Consider the following 21,985-nt stretch of genomic DNA (forward strand, 5'->3'; position numbering starts at 1 on the left):
ACTTACGCAAGGAACGAAAATAAATACAAAACTCACTTGTATTTATTTGAAACTTACATACAAATTACACGAGTAGGCAACGGCCTAGGGCCTTTAAATATTTTAAAAATCTTTTTATAGCATATATGTATTATGTATTAGGCCCAAATATATAACCAATTGTAAAATAAAAGAGCCTAATTCTAACACCAAGCAATATGCAATTCGTATTTAATTTAGGCCGTCAGTGTTATTCTCACTAACTGTAACGTCGCACATGCCCATTTTGCTCAATGGTATCGCCAATTGGGGAAAAATCAGACGTGAAATTATGGGAAATTAGTGGTGTCGCAAGGATAATACAGGTTGGTTAACGACAAGTAATCTCTATGTATTGTGATTCACTTAATCATTGTTTTCCCTAAATTCCTAATTGATACTTTGAATCTTTGAATTTTGATATTGTGCTTGCGACTGATACTTAGAAGGAAGATAGCAGAACCGATGTTTTCTTTATACCCATTCAAAGGGCCCCACCTTTGTAGTTTGCTTAGGGCATCCAAAAACATTAGAACAGCTCTGTATTATATAGCCTAACCCACCGACTCATAAATTCCGATTATAGAACACTTTAAAAAACTAATCAAACTATGCTACGTACCCCGACTTGAATTTGAGTTAGGTTCATCTACTCAATCTTTTACCAATTCGCAACTAAAACAATTAATTGAAAAAACTAAAGATAAACATAAAACTATAAAATAATATAATATTAATAATTATCATTAGACCAAAACCGAACCGAACCATCCTTATATTTTCCAGATGAATAATTTGAGTCCTTCATGTTGGTATTGCAAACATTAAGTAAACAAACCATAAAACGAATATCAGTAACGTATTGTGCCAGGATGTAGATCCGACGACAAATATGTAAGGTCGGTTTTGACAACATGTACATTTGTATTTAAAAAACATCACATTTAAATGACGTTAAAATAAGCAAGCCACACAATTAAGTAAACACGTCTAAAGTTAAAAGTTATTAAAAGAAAATAATTATTAAGTTTGGGGTTGTATGATAACTCTATTAAAGTTTAGATGTATAAATATAAATTAATTAAAAATAATAATTACTTGATTAAAATGCAGAGCTGTAAGGAAAAAAAAGGCATAAAAAGACAAAAATATGGTGGTTCTCATATAACATGCAGAGCTGTAAGGAGCAAAAAAAGGCATAAAAAGACAAAAATATGGTGGTTCTCATATAACATGTTCTGAAATCACACAATAAAATTGGTTCAAAAAGAACAAAAGGAAACGAATATAGACATTTAATTTCATAAACAACAATCTTATTGATTAAAGTTCAACATACGCCGCAATACTACGACCAAATTGATACAATATTATATGTGACATCGATTCATGTCAACATTAATCACACAGATTAATTTCAGACAACAATGATTTATTCAAGAAAAAAGCCGTTATGTTCCCGATCACTACCTCCCTAACATTAGCAAACGCTTCCGGTGTTAAAATAGCTCTATGTGGAGACAAAACAACATTGTCAAGCGTAAATAACTCTTTTGGTACACCGGGTTCATTCTCAAACACATCAAGACCTGCTCCCCCAAGCTCACCTTCAACCAAGAACTTCACTAGTTCCTTTTCATCCACAAGGGCCCCACGCCCAATATTGACGATAACGCCTTTCTTCCCGAGGGTAGTCAAGACATCACGGTTAATGATGTGGCGAGTTTTGTCAGACAACGCACAACAAACAATTAGAGAATCACTGTTCGCTGCAAGATCAAGGACGGTGGGGTAGAATGCATATGGAACTTGGGGCTTCTTGTTTCTTGAGTTGTAGGCAATGGTGCAGCCAAAGGGCTCGAGCCGTTTAGCAACGAGGGTGCCAATATTTCCAAGCCCAACAATCCCAACTCGTTTCCCCCCTAGCTAAAAAATGGAAGTTGGTTATCAGATAGTGTTATTAGGTAAACTAAATTCCATAATAGTTGTTAAGCAAACAGTGGGATATATTTGCGACCAAATGATGATGTATTCCAAAAAGAAAAAACTTCTTGATGCCATTTCCTTCCTAATAAAACCAACATCGATGATTCATGAATCATAATAAAAGTAGCAATATTTATATACTATACAATCAGTGTTTTTAATTAGGAATAATTGCAAAAATAGACGCCAAAATTTTTCCAATATAGATATCCTTTTTAGACTTTTCCGAAATAATCAGCCCCCCTTTAACACCAATTAACTCCATCGGCTGAGACGGCTAGATTTAGCATACAATTTTAACGAGACAACTAGGATTTAGCCTACATGTTTTCTTAGGTGACTAAAACGGCTAAATGTCTGAGACAGCTAAGCTTACACTTTTTTCGAGACGGCTGAATGGTTAAGATGGCTAAACCTACATTTTGTGTGAGACAACTAAGCCCCGCTTTTTGCCTACTTTGGAAAAGTCTAAATAGGAGGTCTATAACTCTAATACTTATTGGAAAATTTTGTTCTATGATGGCCATTTTTGTAATTATCCTTGTAACCATGCATTTGAAGGTTTCTGTTAAACAAATTAAATTATTTTGTGTCTAAATTAAAAAAAAAAAAAAATACAGCAAGCAATCATCGTTTAATAAAATAAGTCGCAATCCCAACGCCTTGTTCACTAACATTCAGCCGTCGGTTACCAGAGTTTTGGATGAAGTCAAATCTCTCGCCTTCATGTGGGTCAGAAATCGGTCGAAAGAAACCTCGATTACATGGGAGAATTGGAGCAGCTTCAACATCTTTGGTTAATCTTCCACTGTGGTGTATTAGTTTGACTGTATTTCTATGTTTGGTTCTTTGTAAGTTTGGTGACCAGCGTCTTGCTAGTATTTATTAATAAAAATTTTCTGTCTGGTCGTTTAAAAAAAAAAAGTTAAACCAAACACCCATAAGACAGGCGATAATCCCTAAACCAGTTAAGATATAACCATATTTTTCTACGTGTTTTTACTTATTCATCTTCTTCAAGTCGATCCGTCTAGAAATTAATGATGTCTCTCCCTCATCTCCAACATTATTTTTATTTTAGCCAAGACATAATAAGAGAATGGATGTGTAAATGTTAAAATTGAATAGCGTTTATTTTAATAAAAGTTTGTTGTGGCTAAACATTATATTAGTTCAATGAAAAAAAAAGGTGGATATGATATGGAAATTGGATCAGAATGAGTACCTACCTTGTTTCCAAGAGGATACACGCCTTTGATGGGCCAGAAGCCGGCCCGAACAAACCTGTCGGCAGCAGTAAGACGTCGGAGAACGTCCATTAAAAGCCCAATAGCATAATCGGCTCCGTCTTCAGAAAAGGCTGAACCGGCGCTGGTTACACGAATATTACGGCGCCGGCACTCTGCCAAGTCAATATGGTCAACACCGGCGGATGTTCCAACAACCAACTCAACGGAAGGATATTGGTCCAAGTGCTGAGACCTGAGGGTGCTAGGACCGATGACGATGAGGACCCGAGCGGTTTGTCGGTGGAGCGGGTACAAAGGGTCCGAAGACTCGATTGAGTTGTAGATGTGTTCAGTCGCGGGGAAAGAGTATTTGAATTGAGGGTCGCGATGGATGATTGCAGCAGGGACGACGGTTGAGTCGGCCATCGACGGTTTTCACTTGTCCCAAAGTTTAAGGAAGCCCACGGATGGATGGATGGATGGATACTCCAACCCTCAATATAGAATACATTTCCTTCTATTCTTGGTATCTCTTCAAGGTTTAATAATAAAAAATAATAATAATAATAATAATAATAACGGAATCAAGAGAAAAACATCCTAAGATGTGAAAATAGTGAAAACACATCCTGATCAACATGTGGCGCGAAATATAATCAGGATGGAAGGTACTTTTTTGTCATTTTAATCTTCTTTTTTCTAATGTGTGTGTACAATACTGCTTCATTTTTTGCGTCTAAGATTTTTTTGGCGTTTAATTAGTTTCAATAACCACCTGATGTTTTACTGTTTTTTTTAGATCTGTCTCGTTGAATTAATCGTTTTGTGCACATATATAATTTTTTTGGCGTTTATGGCATTCTCAGGTGAATTAATCACATATATGTTATAAAGTATGTTATAAAGGTAAATTTTTTGGCGTTCATGGTGTTCTTAATAATTCATTAATATTTCATAAGATTACAATAAGGTCATGGGGTATACTTTCACGTCCCTTAACTACACGTAGGCGTCACATCACCCACTTGACCCTCTTTCACTTTACTTTTTTTTTAATGGTGACTTTCTTTTTGAGTGACCCAATGTCACACCGCCTAATCGGCAGCCCTAGCCAAGTCTGCCCAGACTTACGTTGTCTTAACCGGGCCCGCGCTGGGTTGGCTAGACTTGGTTACGGCGTTCCCCCGAAAACTGTACTGCCTCCACACGAGTTGCCTCGCTGAAGTAACAGCCGGATGAAAACTGGGGTGCGGCTCAGGATCGAACCCCCCTCAGTGGGTTTGTCACCATCATTGCCCAATATCCACCCCAATATGACACAAGTGGGAATTGAACTTGAGTCTCCATTAGGAAAACCCAAGTCTCCTACCACTAGGCCACAAGTGGGGGGATCTTTCACTTTACCTTACAACAAGGAAATGGTTTAACCCCCATTAACGCCCCTTAAATTAATTAAAGTACATATATATAGCATCTTGTGTGTGTGCATGTAACACCCCGTGTTTCGAAAGTCAAAGTCAAAGTCAAGATTGAAGTCAAAGGGAGACAAAATTGCTAATTGCGATCTATCACTCCTTGCTAGATTCCTGTTTTGACTTCTTTGACTTGTAGATAGTCTTTTTATGCTTTTACGATTAGTTGTATTATGTGGAGTACTTGTTAATAATCGAGGTTTAATTGATGTTTATCGCATGATTTATCGCTTTATCGCTTATCGCATTCACACCCGCAACTCGAATTATGCGTTCTGGATATTGTTTTACGTGTGTGTGTCTTTATGTGTTGCTTGTGCACGTTTATTTATGTTATGTTGTGGTGATTAATGAAACGCAATCGCAACTCTATCGCAATCGAATCGCAAACGCTAAACGCAAGTCAATTATGATGATTGTATGTTAGATATAGTAGTTGAGATTAAAAGTAATTTAATGGGAAACCCTATCGCATCGCAACGCTCAGCACGCGAATCGAAACAGCAAAACTCGTGGCGCCAAACACTCGAATCGAGTGGCCATCCGATCGAGTTGCTACCCGATCGACCAGCTACTTCCCCACTTTCCTTTTATGGAAACCCTATAAATACCCCTCATATGTCACATCACTTGATATTGACAGCTCTCTCTCTCTCTGCTCACTCGCTCCAGCCCACTTTTCTTCCGATTTCTCGTTAATCTTGTAAGTTTCCAACCTAAATCTTGTACTTTCTTAATCTACACGTACTCCTACACCTTTCTATCTTTTGAATCTTAACTTTTAACCGTGAAATCAATAGATTTGAGGTGTTCTAGGATGATGTCATCATGGTGTTCATATGAACTTCATGTTTTGGCTTCAATCCACCAAGAACAACTTAGATCTGGACGATTTCCACATAAATAAACAAAGATCTTGCATAGATCTGAACATATTCATGGTGAAAAGGATTGAAAGATGGTTTTCCAACTTTCTTTCAACTCTTTTACACTCAATGCACTCAAACCCGATGGAATCGGAGCTTGTTCTGATCTTCTACTCATTCTTAGTGATGCATTAGTTCCAGATCTGAATTCTACCCGGGAGAGATATTGATTTCGGGTTTGAACATGAACAACCGACTCGAACCATGAACTGTTCGGACTAGGGTGATTCATGTTCGGTCGGGTCACTTGGGACGAGATAAGGGTCCTGTTGTTCAAGCAAGATATCAAAACGTCTCATTCAAAGCTACAACACTTCAAACGGAAACAAGTGTTAGGACGATCAGATCGTCGGAACGGATTGCCGTCCGATCGGATTGCCGCCCGATCGACCGACCGTCCGATCGGGCTGCACTTGGTTCCATACTTAAACTATTTTTCAAACTATTCAAAGGATCTGAACGTTGAAACGGATTACCACCCGATCGGATTGCAATCCGATCAAGTGACCGTCCGATCATGTGACGTTTGGGACTTAAACAATTTTCAACATGTTCAATGCATAAGGAATGCCACTCGATCGGATAGCCATTCGATCAAGTGACCGTCCTGCGGTGAACTTGTTCTCAACCTGAGAAACCTCGCCCATCGGATCGTCATCCGATTGAACAGTCGTTCGATCGACTGACCTGAAAGGTAGAGATACTTCTTTGTTTTCTAAATGCTACAACGAAAACTTCAAAAGACAAGCCATCATACACAAACACATCCTCACCAAACGAGGTGACAATCCAATCGAGTGGTCATCCGATCGGATGACCATCCGAACGGATTGTCGTCCGATCGACCGGCCACCCGATCGGATTGCCATCCGATCGGATTACCGTCTGGTCCTTGGTTCACCTTGTACCGTTTTACGCGCCGCTTATCGTTTGTACTATCGTTCTGATCAGGCTAATCTCACTCTAGCGCTCCCTTCAATCCATCATCGCTGTGAGTATACTCGAACCCTTTTTGCTTTTACGCATTTTTGGGTGTTACATACGTTACTTATACTAAATCACATCGAACACTCTACGTAATACTTTAACGCTAACCGTTACCGCATGTTATACATGACTTAATGAATGCTTGTTTGTTATGTTTACACATGGATTGCTATCTACCTGCCTTAGCAACGATAGTACTATAGTTTAGACTCAGCACCTGTTCACACAGGGGTTGTTAAGAACAATTAATCACATGGCTCACAGTGGTGAGTGTGTATTACGAACTGCCTTGGGCAGTCAACCCGCGGTCATTGGTATTGATAGGATCATGTCGATAACTTACGTGCTTCATTTCACACTGTGTACGTGCTGGTTATGCGTAATCGATTTCGAACTCTATTATATCTATTAAACTTGTATGCTCATCTTTACACCATGTGTATTGACTTTTACTTTAACATATGTGGCAGGTGCTTAAGATGTTTAAATGCTTGGCTTGCTGTGAAATCGAGGCTAGGAAAGGTCTTGAAACAAATAAACGAATTGTCTATATTTAAGTTCTGAGTTGTCGAAACAGAACAATTTGTCTTGACTTTGCCTGTAATAATTATGTTACTTTTTATGTCATGGTATGGGACGTGATGCTTTAAATAATTGGTAATCATAGTTGTTATGGAAACTTCTGGACAATCTGTTTCGCTCAGTGCCACGCCCCGATGTTTCCGCCATCGGTTGGGGTGTGACAGTGCAAATTTTCAATGCTTGATTCCCTCCCTCTTTCTCCTAGTTAACATCTTAACACGTGAAGCTTTTAATGCCCCTTAACACCTTTCAGGAGCGGTATGACGAGTGTTAACAGATGCCAACTAGGATTAACATCTATGGGTGTTAGAGTATACCAGGCGGCCTAAGACGAAATCAAAACAAACTAATAGTCTTTTGTGTATGGGATTACATCAGAGATGTACCATCGCTTTGTTCATCACTTTCTTCATATTCGTCACCATCATATTTTGCATTGGCGTATAACGCCATCATCTCATCTCGTTTTTGCTGCAGCCTATACTTAAATATCATGACAACCCTAGATCTTGCATCGTTCGAAGGTGCTAAATCACAAAGTTGTTCAAGAAGATGTATGTGTCTTCAGCATTTCGTCCATCGGCAATGAATATTCCACCCTGTGTTGATAAGTCACTTTAACCTTTCTTGCTTGTTCATCCAACCCCCAACTGCTAACTGTTGGTAGACCAGTATCGTCAATATCATCATCATCTGCTGGAAATTTTCTCTTCAATCTTCTTATTACCTTTCGAGTCCTTTCACAATCGTCGGCCCTTAGAATCCCAGGGGCCAGAATATCTCTCCGAACGGCTTTATCCATACTAAGTATGGCCTTGATCGTTTTGACCTTCACACTTCTCCTATCAGAGAACTTTAGGATGAAACGTCTCTCCGACCTCTCAAACCTCCAGGCAATAACTTTAGCCATTTTTTATGTTGTATGGCGTTTTGGACAATGTGTGGCGTGTTAGATAATGTGTGGAGTGTTAAGTTGTGTTTACCTGTTCTATTTTTATAATAACTTTTTTTTGCCGCCATGTAAGATGCAGTCCTATAACGTGACAGGTAATTATGGCTTTTTGAAAAGATAAATAAATTCAATACCCATGGAGTGGCTTTTAATATAATAAATGTTAGTAATAAAGTTTTCGTCGTTTCAGCTTACTGTTTGTAGTTACTGTTTGTTCAGCTTCATCTGTTTTATGGTTGTAACACCTCCCATCTTTTTAGATTTTGGCGTTTTGTATTTTTAATGGCGTTTAGATAAAGATAGCACTTTGTTCTATTCTCTTGCACATTGTTTTATACTTTTTTTTTGAGTTTTTAATAATACTTGTCTAAAGTACTTTTATTATAGTTTGTGAGTTTGGCGTTTGTGGCATGATGGCGTTTTACAAGCATTTTTTAGAGAAATAATGTATTGTTCTTAGCTGAAAATTAGATAACAAACCACAGAAAAAAATAAAAAAATAGAAGAACTATCATCAGTGTCTTTCTTCTTTTGAAACTACAAAAATTGTCACAAATAAATGGCGTCATTTATGCGATAATAAGCTACTGTTCAAAAATCAAGGCGTTTCAACGGTCGGATCTCCGGGAAGAGTTCGATCTTCGGGACCACATTTTCTAATCCGAAAATAAGAGTTGTTACAAAAATCAGTTTTAAGAAAGGTCACATTTGTCAACCATATGAACCACAAAATATAAAAAAACTGTAACATCGCCTGTCATAAATCTCAACATAGAGTTTCAAAAGGTTTCCTCCAAAAGAAAACCATCCTTGAGGTTTAAAGAAGCGATACTCAACGTACAACAATTTCCACCGGTGGTGCGTGTGGAGCGCCTAAGAGTTTTTAACATCTCTAACCTTTCATTCTTGTCCACCACCGAATTGGTTAGCAAACTCACCTTCTTTAGATTGGGTGACCTGGCAAGAATAAACTTCACCAACTCCAACACAGGCTTCACATGTGTGAAATATCCAATCTCCAATTCGTTCAGATGCTCCAACCAAACATTTGAGTATTTTTCCAACGTAACGGAGTATTCATGCAGCAGAACAGACTTTATCTCATCATCATCATCATCATCATCATCATCATCATCATCATCATCATCATCATCCATCTTCAGCAGGAGTCTTGTGTCAGTGAACTTTGGCATAATATTCAAATAAATAGGACACACAATAGACTTGTACAACTTACCGCCAGGTCAATTGTCTCCAAGTTTGGGGAGCATTTGATCAAAGCAGCAATAAAAGGCAATCCATAGCCATCTTTAAAAGACAATTCTTCGATATAGCAGTACTTGAGGTGGATTAGTGAAGTTGGAAGCTCTTGTGAAACTGAGACTTGAACTAACGACTTCAACCACATGCAAAAACAATGATTAACAACCACAGTTTTATTATCTACCTTAAATTATAGATCATGTGGATGTATATTACCGAAATGACATCCCCCAAGTGGTCAGATCTTCAATCATAGGTAAACACTTGAATAGCTCCATAATGTTGGGTTTTTCATCACCGAGAAAATCTACTCTAAGCTGCAAAAACAAAGAATATTGAGATAAGTTTTGAGAGCCCATAAGAATGTATATACAGTATGAACTTACCATAAACAAACACTTAAGTGATGGACAATTAGATAAAAGATGTAGAAGAGCTTTTCTAGAGATCTTTACAGATATCAAGGATAAGCTTGTAAGGCTACCAAATCCATTGAATATTGGTTTCTGGTTGATATTACAATTTTCAAGATCCAAATCCGTCAAGTGATGCAACGAGAACAAAGATAAAGGTAAACAATATGCATTATCATCATAGAAATCAAATCTTAATTTCTTAACGGCATGGTTCCTCGACAAATGAAGTAGTATCTGGTCAATTTCAAAGCAGGTGTAATGTGCATCCATCGAAAGCGTGAACTCACGTATAAGACCCTGGTGGAGTAACAAAACTTGGTGTATAACATAGATAAGCTTACACCTCGTGTCCATGTTGTTCCTTGCCCTTTCTAAGTCAGATGTTTCACTCCCATCAGACGATTTTTTCACATGATCCTGGTAAAACGCAAGTTTAGGAATTGTGGTCCAGTTGTACCTCCATTCCCTTGAGAGGACACTTGTCCTAGCTGCTTCTTTAATTGGTAAAAGACATAAGATAGTTTCTACTATGGCTCGAGGAAGTGTGGTGATTCTATCAACTCGTTCAACTTTAGACAAACATTTGGCTTTCACCTTAGGCTGCCTTCCTCGGGTCATACTGCAAACTGTGAAAAAGAGCTTAAGATGAACTCTGTTTACTAAACACACAAAGAAAATAGACCAAATGCAACATAATAAGTCCTAATTACAACTCAGTTCATCTACACATGATTAACCTTTTAAACAAGTGAGTGGTTTTACATGTAGTTAAAAGCGTCTTTGATTAAATGCCTGAAAAGAGAGAAAAAAACAATTATGGTTGTTTGGGCTTCAGCTTAACAAAGCGAACTTGTTACATTATGATCTTTTAAACAAACTCGCTTGGTTTTTATTTTGTTTTGTATCATATATCAGCTTGATTGCTTGAAGGCACTGTTGCTTTAGTTGGAGATCCAAAATGATATGTTTATTACATTATTGTCCCAAAAAAGATATGTTTATTTCATTATTGTCCCAAAAAAGGTACATGTGGACTGCCATATTGAAGCAAGTTAACTTCTATCTAGATATTTTGTTCCTACTTCAGGTTTCAATGTGAGATAAACAAGGAAACTTCATAGAACCAACAACTGTGAACCATCAAGCAAGAATCAATACAAAATTAATTAAGTAACATTAAAATGAAATATCAGAATTACTGTCGTTGTACGCTTTAATTATCCAACTGTTATATTTCTGCAAAAAGAGATCTATGGTCCAGTTCTTTTCATGAGTGTGTGTTAAATAAATACTTTATATTCCTATTAACTGATTATCGTTGTTATCAGGTAACTTAAGGGCAAGGGTTAATCTTCTATAGGTGCACCTACTTTTCAGGCTGACATCTTCAAACCGGCCATAAATATTGTTGTATTCCGCCACGCCACAAGAACTCTTGATGTTGAAACAACTTATCCGTTACTAAAGATAAGTGTCTGTCTACATTACTAAACTTCAAATCAAATGAAAGTAACATTAAAATGAAATAAAGTAGCATACTACAAGCATTTAATTACCAACAAAACAATCAAGTAGTGAACAATTTGAAGCCCTAAAATCCCCAAATAAAACTAGTGTAGAAATAAGCAGAATCAAAACAAACTGAAAATGAAAACAATCAATCACCGATAAAAGAAAAAAATAAAATCAAGTAACAATCTAAACCAGTAAACACTAAAATCAAACAAAATAAAGTAGAGCGTACTACATTACTTGTAGCATTTAATTAATTGTCAACAACGAACGAAGTAATGAAGAAGAATCAAGTTTGAAGTATTATTAGCATCTCAACATCTAACAACTAATTTCAAATATCCAAGTGTAGAAATAATAAAAACACGAACCTGCGCGTGCATCGTTGGCAAGGGTGGAGAGCTGTCGGTGAGGCGGTAGCCGGAATCACAGCAGTTGGTGCACCGGTCTGCGTGTGCAACGGAGGCAAGGGTCGAGAGCTGCCGGTGAGGCAGTAGCCGGAATCACAGCAGTTGGTCGAGTTAGGTTAGAAAAATAGAGAAAAATGGGTAAAGTAAAATTGAAATATGATTTAGTTCACACGGGTGAATGGATGGGATTCACAAATAGTTACTTTTTTCGATAAAGATTAAATACAAATAAACTTAACGTACCAAACATACAAACTGAAGGAAAAGAGAAAAAACATGGTGTCATTTTTGTAATTATGAGTAACTATCAAAATTACTCTACAACAGTAATTTTGATCTTTTGTAGAGTAATTTTGAAAAATATCAGAGGGAATTTTTATTAAACTTTGTTGTGTTCTTCACAAGAATAAAGGAAGACCAGTACATAAATACACGGGGGTTTAGGCATGAATCAAGGGAAATAAACCAATACATGGAAACTAAATATATGGTGCATATATTTTGACGAATAAAATATCTCCAATAAATTTTGATCTTTTATAGAGTAATTTTGTAAAATGTTCTTGTAAAGTAATTTTGATCTATTGTAGAGTAATTTTGTAAAATGATCTTGTAGCCTATAGAGTAATTTTGATCCTGTAGAGTAATTTTGATCTTTTGTAGAGTAATTTTGATCCTGTAGAGTAATTTTGATCTTTTGTAGAGTAATTTTGTAAAATGATCCTGTAGAGTAATTTTAATCTTGTAGAGTAATTTTGTTAGCATTTAGTTATGGGGTTTAGTTTTATGGTTTAGTTTTTAGCTTTTAGTTTTTAAATTGGGTGGGGAAAGGGGGTAGTGTAATTTTGATAATTACCCTACAAGAACAAAATTACTCTACAAGACCATTTTACAAAATTACTCTACTAAAGATCAGAATTACTCTACAGGTACATTTGTATAGTAACTTTGATAGTTACTGATAATTACAAAAATGTCACCGCCTACTTTTTCCTTTTCATGCAATTCGTATGTTTTGTACGTTAAGTTTATTTTTACAATAACTTTCCCCTACTTTTTTCATATCACAAGCACGCAGATAGTTTATTTATTTGGATATCAGGGGCATGTTTGGCTAAGCTTTTTAAAACAACTTAGGGTGTGATTGGGATTGTTTTTTCAACCTGATTTTTTTATTATTGTATTTTAAAATCGTAAAAAATCTATTTTGAGTGTTTGGTAAAAAAAAAATTAACAAAAACTGATTTTTACGTTTTGTAGAGATCAAAACGTGATAATCCAAAAGTAGGTCACCCATTACTGCAGGAAAACGTGATAATCCAAAAATTGATTTTTTACGTTTTCACTTATTTATTTTTTAAAATATATATACTTGCCAAACACTCAAATAATTGATTATCAGATTATTGTGATATCAAACAACATAATCAAATTCAAACACTGTTTATTATCTGATTATTGTGATAACAAACAAAATAATCAAATACAAACACTATCTTTCTGCAGCACGTTTTGTTACAGCTAATTATCTGATTCTGATTATTCAAAACGTATAATCTATTTTCAAAACTCAACCCCAAACACCCTCTTATTGGCTCTTATTGGCTTTTTTAAAAAGCCAATAAGTCAAAATAATGTTTGAATAAAGGAAAAGAACTTTTCAAAATAACTTTTTTGCTAAGGTGGAAAAGTCATTTTAAAAAGCTAGAATATCCTGACTTTTCAAAACTTTTTGTCTTATTGGCTTTTCCCACCACATAAGCTAATCCAAACACTTCTTTAAAAACTATTTTTTAAAAAGTCATAAATCAATAAGTCATTTTAACAAAAAATCCTTTTTAATTTAAATAAGCTTAGCCAAACATTACGTTGATAGTTGACAAGACACTCTTTACCCTCTATAATAATAGGGAAGATTTGGTGGAAGGATGTAAATGCTCTAAATTAAGTTTATTACATGAGCGAGCATGGTTTGTTTGGTTTTATTTGGTTATTGTCTAAATTCGTAATCATAATCGTTCGATTTTAGTTAGGTCGTTTAATTGTAGGGTTGGTTATAGTTCCGGTTATTGACCGAATATTTGAATTGGTCCTAACTTTTAACTTGGTGTAAATTTTTTATTTAAGTTCAAATTTTAAGTGAGCCAATATCCAATTTTTTGTTGAGTTCTTCACCCATTATGGCAAAAAAAAGATAAATCATAAAAACATTCCATTCGATCCTCCATATTTATGTGAGTGCGTTCTTTATATTTTAGGTTTTAAGTTGTTGTGGGTGGAGAGAGAGAATGTTATTGTTCATTGGTAAAGATGACGATGACGATAGTGGTGGTTTAACGGTCATTATGTTGGAAGTTATGTTTTGAGGAGGGGAACAGGTACGAAGAAGATGATCAATGTATTTGAGTGGGGGAAAGAAAAGTACAAGATATTGTACAGAATGTACCACGTCGACTACTGTATTTAGCTTTGTGCTGAAACAGCTTTGAGCCGCGTGGGAATTCGTGAAATCCCATTGTGGGGTGTCTAATGGCTATTTTTGAGTCAAAGGCTATTTTGGCTATTTCCCTTTTATATTAACATATTCCAGTGTGCAAACTTCTAAGAATTAATTCCAATACACAAATTCCCAGATGATTAAATAAATTTCCAGATTAATCTCAATGAAAAAAATGTGACCCTAATGAACGACAATGTAAAGATGTGAATTTAGTGATGAAAGCGAAACTCAAAAAACAATTGAACCGAGATGCATTGAACTCGTCCGCAGATGGATACATGATACCAGGTGGTTTCCAACACCTTGGTTCACATCGGATACGGCGATGACAGGGTCTCTGAGCCGAGCCGCCACTTGTAGAGTAGAGGTTTGGAGTGAAGTGGGCGGCGATAAGAGTAGAGGGATGGTGGCCGACGATGGTTGAACGATGACGACCATCATTATCATCGGCTATGGGGAGAACGATGGTGACGAAGGTGCAACTGTGCAAGAGGATTAGGGTTTTAAGTTTTATCCTAATAATTTGAGTATTTATATAAATGGCCCCTGTTATAAGTCATAAGTGTCATTTTAGTTAAAAATGGTAATTTAGTCATTTTGTACAAAACTAATAGGAAATTTAGCACATGTTAATGTTAATACCTAAATACGTTACAAAATTAAAAGTTAGTACTCAAACTTGCAACTTTAAAATCTTGGTACCCAATCTTGTTACCTTTAAAAAACCATGTGGACTAACCATGTAATTAACTCACTATAAAAAGAGTAGATACTGATATTTTAATCTTGAATTTGATAATTTGCTAGAGGAGAATCACAAGAAATCAAATAAGATTGATCCTTCCTTGGCATGAGAAAACAAAACCAATTATGATGTTTTAAACCAACGGCAGCCCGCTTACCACGGGGTCGAATTAAAAAGTAAAAAGTACCGACCACTTCTCCTCAGCCATAAACTTTTCTTCCCACTTTGGGACCCAAGAAACATCAGCACGTAAGCATCTAGCATATTTTGATTATTCATAAATAATTACTCATTATTAAATCACGAGAAAGTCATTACAATAATTCTCTCTTACGATATCCTCCTTCATATAGATCAAAATTTACAGTATTTTTAAAGGGTATCCTAAATCTGGTCGACGATCTTTACATCATTACCCCTGTCATGAGAGTGCATATATTTGAACGATAAATTTGAATCACTGACGGACATCATCGTGTATTTGCAAATTATTCTATTTGTTATCATCCAAGAATTAACAATTCTTTACTTGAGAAAGTGTAATCATAATTAGGTTAATAAACACCTCATCAATTATTAAAGATAAGATTAACAATTAAAAAGACATATTTCTAATAATATATACGATGACACTCTGTAGTAGATAAGAACACAACTTATAAAAAAAAATACTCAAACCTGTCAACATCTCTTTTATGACACACTTTACCTAACATCGTTTACGAATTACGATTAAGGATGAGTTATTCCACATTACTCATTACAATAGGAACCAGGGTCGGTCCTCAGAATTCATATACTCTGTTCGATCTAAAAAAACGTATCCTTACTTCCTTAGGCCTTAACGAAATTGAGTATTGGGCTCACTAAAGGTCTAAACCTAATGCCAATGAGATAATAACTAATCTAAATCACAAAAATAGTTTTGTAAGTGAGTTTATGTTGGTTTTTGTATGAGTATACCCTATTAATGTATTTATTTTTTCATATACAAATCGGAGTTTTTAAAAAAGTAACGTGCCCCTTCGAAATATCGGGCCCTAGCCGGTGGTCCTCCCCGCCCACAATCAGGGCCGACCATGATAGGAACAGAATCCGAATGGTATTCGGGTAGCCCTATCCGACCGGTAACACTGGCTCTGGTCGTTCATGTAGGGTGGTCGGGTATTACTATCGAGTTGTAGTAGCGGATGATTTTGAATGGGCTTAACTATCAAACAACCGTTAGATTATAAAAAAATAGATAAAATAAGTTTACACAATTTCACGACCACTATTTAAAGAAATCATCATCTCTACCGTTTCGCCGCTTTTATTTTACTATCTCCATTTTTTTAAATAAATTTCACCACATTTGACTATCGTGGGGTGTGGTTATCCGTTTTCGACCGAACCGGTGGAACCTTCATACCGTCGATGATCAAGACGTTGCCTTGTAAACCCTCCACCTTCAAACCCACTACCTTCAAACCTTTAACGATCATCTCGTCGTCGTGCAAACCCTCAACCTTCAAACCCTCCACATTCAAATCCACCGCCTCCAATTTTGAAGTCTACCGTCCATAACAATTTAATGATTCAACTTTGGAAGAGTTGAACCGAGTATATGATTATACATTTAGTTAACTACAATTAGCATGAATGAGAATTGGTGAGAGCATCATCATGTAATGGAAAACACTCCTACGCTAACAAACCGCAATCCGACACAAGAAAGTCCCAATTTAGGCCGAAGGCTACGAAACTGACGTCAGGACTAAATACATACCAAGGTTGAATGAGGAAATAGTATATCCGCATCTAAAAGCTCCAGTTATCGATGTCGACACGAGAGGTTGGACGGGCGTGATAGTATTCGTGATTGTTCGTCACCCGATTCCCTCTTTGGTTATTAATATATGTAGTTGTGTGTTAAATGTTTAAATTTTTATTTCTGTAATTATGTGTTTTAATGGTTAATTATTTATGTAATATTTTTTATTTATAGCATTCACAACAACTCCAACATTTTCTATCCTATAATTTAACTAAAAATCATACTTATCAAAAATTATCTCTCATTTTAAAAAGCCTCTCACATCCAATCCACCATTTTTATCTTTATCTTACACACGAACACTTATTTTATTATATTGCTCGTTTTTATACATTTACAACAATTTGATAGAGGATGAATAGTAGCTTTCACAAATAAAAAATACTGTAACAATTTTTCAAATTATAAAAATATGGTATAGATATGGTTGTTATGATGTGAAGTGAAAATGAATGATTTTTTGACATTTACTTTAAATTGTTAAAAAAAGGAGGTATAGGGGAGCTGTTGTGAATGCTCTTAGGCATGTATTAATTTAATTATGTGTTTAAATGTTTAATTTTTAATTTATGTGTTAATTTTATTTTTTATTATTTACTAATTTAAATTTTAATTATCTGTTTATAAACTTAATTTATTTTTAAATAAAAACAAAAAAATAAAAGAAGGTTTAGAGTAATGGTATCATCAAATTAGGTTTAGGCAATGCAATGCAATATTGAAAGGAATTATGATACCTTAATGTTGTGGTGCTACCCACTTTAAAAGTGTTGGCTGGCTTAATGGGATGAGCTTAAATCTTTTGAGTCTGAGCTTTATTAGCCTCCCGATTCTAAATGATAGTTGTATATTTATAGATATACTTTTATAATAAATTAATAATGATAATTAATTAATTATCATTATTGTATAAGAAAAATCTAAAATATATCTATGTATTGTTATATATAGAATTTTAAGTAGAAATTAATTATATAAGTGTGTATATAACATATATGGTGTCATGATAAGAAAAAGTTTGAGAAAATTACCAGCATAGCCGTTTGACCAAGCCAATTTCGAAAATGGCCATTTGACCGGGCATAATGCACCCTCCCATGAAAGTGAACTCCCATAATTATGCACCTTCAATCCAACCATCAGCTAGCCGACACGTGTCCATGATGCCTGAAACGGCTTTATGCCGCCACGCCTGGCAGCCGAGCCGCTTCCCCCCCAAGCCAAGCCGCTTCGCCGAATGCCTGATTTATGCCGCTTTGAGGACTGCCAAGCCGAGCCGCTTCATGATAAAGCCGAGCCGCTTTACCCCATTCCAAGCCGCTATAGTCTGAATTTAAGCCGCTTTACCCCCCAAGCCGCTATAACCTGTGCTCAAGCCGTTTTATCCAACATCCAAGCCGCTACACCCCGGATACGAGCCGCTTCAGCTTCCCGCCAAGCCGTCTAAACCTATGGCCAAGCCGTTTCAACCTGGTCATGCCGTTTCATCCACATCCAAGCCGCTACACAAGTTTTTTTATTTATAATTTCGTATGTATATATATATACATCTGTTTTTTGTCTTTTACACACATCTGTGTTTTGTCTTCTCGTTATCTTTGTAGTAATACATTGTTTGGTCACGTTTAGTATAACTCATGGCCTCAACAAACAGGGCCTTTAGGAGATTGTGGGGTATGGGTTTGCATTTTCCTGGAAAAGCTAATTAACGGGAAGCAGATTAATGACGGTGAAGACCCCAACGTAACGGCTAGCAATATGAGGCGGCACCTTGCTATGCTTTTCTATGATTCAAAATTAGAAGGAGAGTCGAGTGTTGAAAAAATAATTCAGAGTGTTGAACGTAATAGTGATGTAACGACACCGTTTTATTAGATTTGTTATGTATTTGAATATAATATAATATGTTACCAAAAAAAAAAATTAATAATAGTCCCTTATTACACCTACCACCACCTATATATACCCCCCCCCCCAAAAAAATCAACTACACTTAGCAAAATGGTGCTATGCAGGAATTGTGGATCGCAAACAATTATAAAAACTTCCTGGACCGCTACAAACCCGGGAAGAAAATTCTATTGCTGCATCAGTCGACGAGGAGGCTGTGGGTTTGTGGATTGGGCAGAGGGGCCCTCGTGCCAAAGAGCTATTGATGTATTTCGACATTTCATGCATGAACAACAACATGTGACCGTTGCAAATCAAGCAAGTGAAATTAGGCATCTTCAAGACGAAGCGTTAACAATGGCGGTGAAGTATACACGCGTGAAGATGTTGTTACTATTTAGCTGGGTTTTTTTCGTCTTGTATTATGTTGTTCATTAGAGTTAAATATTCTAATTAAAATTAAATAAATAGTTGAATTTCGAGTTTGCACCGAGTTTTTCGTCACTCGTAGTTTCTATTTTACTTTATTTATTAACTATCAATACCCCTTTAATTTAACTAACCTATTAAGTTTTAATATTTAAAAACATAAAAAAACCTTAAATAGCCACAATTCTTTGGTGGGGGATAGCTATTACCGAGGTGGGGGGGGGGGGGGGTGGGGTGGGGGTGGGTGTGGGGTAGCGGTGTGGGGTAGCTGTGTTGGGGGGTAGCGGTGTGGGGGGGGGGTGTGGGGTAGCGGTGTGGGGTGGCCAATGTTGGCTATAAATAGCCACAATTGATTAGTCTCCCAAACCATTCACAACTTTGTTACTTAAAAAAAACACAAGATGGTTAATTGGACAGAAGAAGAAGAACTAGCATTAGTAACAGCTATCGTTGACGCTAAACGAAATTTACAACGCGGACAAACCGCGTACTGGGGGCAAGCGTTTCAACACTATCAACAGCACGTCGGCAACGCGCGACACAACTTAAACGCGTGTCAACACAAATGGCGTGATCTTAAACCGAAGTTGGACCGGTTTAAACGTTACTACAACCGTGTCCCGGCGGCTGGGTTGAGCCACGATGATCGGGTGTATATCGCGAGGGTCGAGTTTAGGCACGAAGAGAATACGGATTTTAAGTTGGTTGACCACTTTAATATTTATCTTACTTCGTAGTTTTTTTTTTAATGCTATGTAGTTTTATATTTTTAGGATTTAATAAGTAGATTGTGTAATATTTTTAGGATTTAATAAGTAGATTGTGTAATATTGTTAGGATTTAATAAGTAGGTTGTGTAATATTGTAATATTTTTAGAATTTATAAGCCCGTTTTGTATAATATTGATTTAAGTATAATGTTTATTATTTCTAATTCAACTCTTATCGATAAAAATATATACAAATTTCCGATATAAATCATGATTAGTTATTTAAAAAAATTATATAAACGATATTTCTTAGTTTTTTCCATGAATGACTTGATATATTTATTTATATAAACGATATTTTAAAGGATGTAACATAGCGGCGGAAAAACTGGCTATTCTAAAACTTTCAATTAACATATAAAAGGAATTAACTTGGGTATCCTATCAGCTCCTGCCTGGAGGAAAAACTGGCTAAGACACTTTGATTGTAACATAGCGGCGCGGGTACGAGTCACGCAGAGGGCCGGTCCGAACAGAAGGACCCCCTTTTTGTTTCTTTTTTTTGACTCTTAACTGAAGTAACTGAGTTTTCTAACTCAGTTAGTGGTTTCTTTTATAAAAACTAACCTATTTGGACTAACTAGGTTATTTTGAATGTATTAAAGGATCTACTAACTAGATTAGTTTTCTACTAACCTTGTTAACCAAAAACTAATTTATTAAAATATTAGTTTATTTAAGTTAATAAAATATTAATTTATTAAATTAATAATTAATAAAAACAAAGATAAAAGAGATAAAAATGAATTCTATTCTTCACAATATTCAACCGAGTTATTAAATATATGGAGAGAAAGAGTATTTTGATATTTTTGGATTTTTTTTGATATTTTTTGAAGTTTTTTGATATTTTTTTAATGTTTTTTTATATATTTTGATATTTTTTAAAAACTGATACTGTAGCGGCTCGGCTTGTACTTAACGCGGCTTGGCTTCTAAATTAGGCGGCATGGCTTGTACTTGTGGGCAGGCGGTGAAGCGGCTTGGCTTGGGGGGGAAGCGGCTCGGCTGCCAGGCGAGGCGGCATAAAGCCGTTTCAGGCAGCATGGACACGTGTCGGCTAGCTGATGGTTGGATTGAAGGTGCATAATTATGGGAGTTCACTTTCATGGGAGGGTGCATTATGCCCGGTCAAATGGCCATTTTCGAAATTGGCTTGTTCAAACGGCTATGCTGGTAATTTTCTCAAAAAGTTTTCTTATGTGCAGTGTACAAACTGAAGCAAATAAAGTACACGGTGACATATTGTGGTAAATATTTATAAATAGTGTAGCCACACTATCTTGTAGCGACGATTAACTGCTTCGCACCAATTCGCATTCTAAAACTTATTTGTACATGATCAACCTTGTATATGTAAAATTATTTGTATATGATCCACCTTGCATATGTAATTCACATCTTATATGTGTGTATTTGAAAAAAAAAAATTAGGAAGTTAATATTCACATCTCTCTCCTTAATCTCTTTCTATATATACATAGATAGGAGTGGACCTAGAGTGATAGAAGAGGTAACTTCTGTTGCCTCTTGACTTTCCGGTGACGCTTCGACGCTAGTGTAAATTTTAGAAAAATTTGACGTTTTTTCAGTTATCTCTTGTTATTGAAACGTTACCCCTATACGGATTTTCTAGATCCGACACAGATTTATGATTTTGGGAGACAGGAGTGTAATATTAGCAAAATGGGTACTACTCAAAAGACAATCATTAGGGTGAAGGGGGTGCACACCTAATAGGTGAGTGCCCTCTCTTACGCCAAACCAATCCCCGTGTGCCACGTCAACTCCCCTCTTAAACTCCCCTAACACCCCCATTTGATGGCGCCACTCCCCTATTAGGTGAATTGGGTTTTTTTAAAAAAAAAAAAAAAAAAAAAAAAAGGGAAAGCATTGATTGGTTGAAAGTGGGCTGGCCCCACCACCTTTCCCCTCTCTCCTTCGGCACCTCATCACCGTTTTCCACCCTCTCTCTCTTCACCGCCTTTGTTGGCGGCACAATCCCGATCGGGATTTCGACTCACCGAAGGGGTTGCCCGAAGGCACCCCGTACCCCCTTAAAGTAAATAGAATTTAGACATT

The 21,985-nt window shown here is 36.3% G+C and overlaps 2 protein-coding genes across 2 annotated transcripts; both read right to left on the reverse strand.

The window, feature by feature from the left end:
- Positions 1 to 1,306: 1,306 nt before the first annotated feature.
- Positions 1,307 to 3,861, reverse strand: LOC110920899 (glyoxylate/hydroxypyruvate reductase HPR3). Its single transcript, XM_022165118.2, has 2 exons — positions 3,234 to 3,861; positions 1,307 to 1,944 (listed from the first exon to the last, which is right to left on the reverse strand). Exons 1-2 carry the CDS (start codon positions 3,657 to 3,659, stop codon positions 1,417 to 1,419), a joined length of 954 nt encoding a protein of 317 aa, XP_022020810.1. The 5' UTR covers positions 3,660 to 3,861; the 3' UTR covers positions 1,307 to 1,416.
- Positions 3,862 to 8,931: 5,070 nt separating this feature from the next.
- Positions 8,932 to 10,454, reverse strand: LOC110921210 (F-box/FBD/LRR-repeat protein At1g13570). Its single transcript, XM_035986913.1, has 3 exons — positions 9,802 to 10,454; positions 9,390 to 9,548; positions 8,932 to 9,252 (listed from the first exon to the last, which is right to left on the reverse strand). Exons 1-3 carry the CDS (start codon positions 10,447 to 10,449, stop codon positions 8,932 to 8,934), a joined length of 1,128 nt encoding a protein of 375 aa, XP_035842806.1. The 5' UTR covers positions 10,450 to 10,454.
- Positions 10,455 to 21,985: the final 11,531 nt, after the last annotated feature.

The sequence above is a fragment of the Helianthus annuus genome, chromosome 17 (assembly GCF_002127325.2).
Source record: "Helianthus annuus cultivar XRQ/B chromosome 17, HanXRQr2.0-SUNRISE, whole genome shotgun sequence".
In the NCBI taxonomy this organism is placed as follows: Eukaryota; Viridiplantae; Streptophyta; class Magnoliopsida; order Asterales; family Asteraceae; genus Helianthus; species Helianthus annuus.

Coding starts and splice junctions, on each gene's coding strand:
- LOC110921210 (XM_035986913.1), bottom strand. CDS start 10,449: ATGACCCGAGGAAGGCAGCCTAAGGTGAAAGCCAAATGTTTGTCTAAA. Junction 9,549..9,801: donor CACTTAAGTGTTTGTTTATG/GTAAGTTCATAC, acceptor ATGTGGTTGAAG/TCGTTAGTTCAAGTCTCAGT. Junction 9,253..9,389: donor TGGAGACAATTGACCTGGCG/GTAAGTTGTACA, acceptor GATGATGATGAG/ATAAAGTCTGTTCTGCTGCA.
- LOC110920899 (XM_022165118.2), bottom strand. CDS start 3,659: ATGGCCGACTCAACCGTCGTCCCTGCTGCAATCATCCATCGCGACCCT. Junction 1,945..3,233: donor TGTATCCTCTTGGAAACAAG/GTAGGTACTCAT, acceptor TCCATTTTTTAG/CTAGGGGGGAAACGAGTTGG.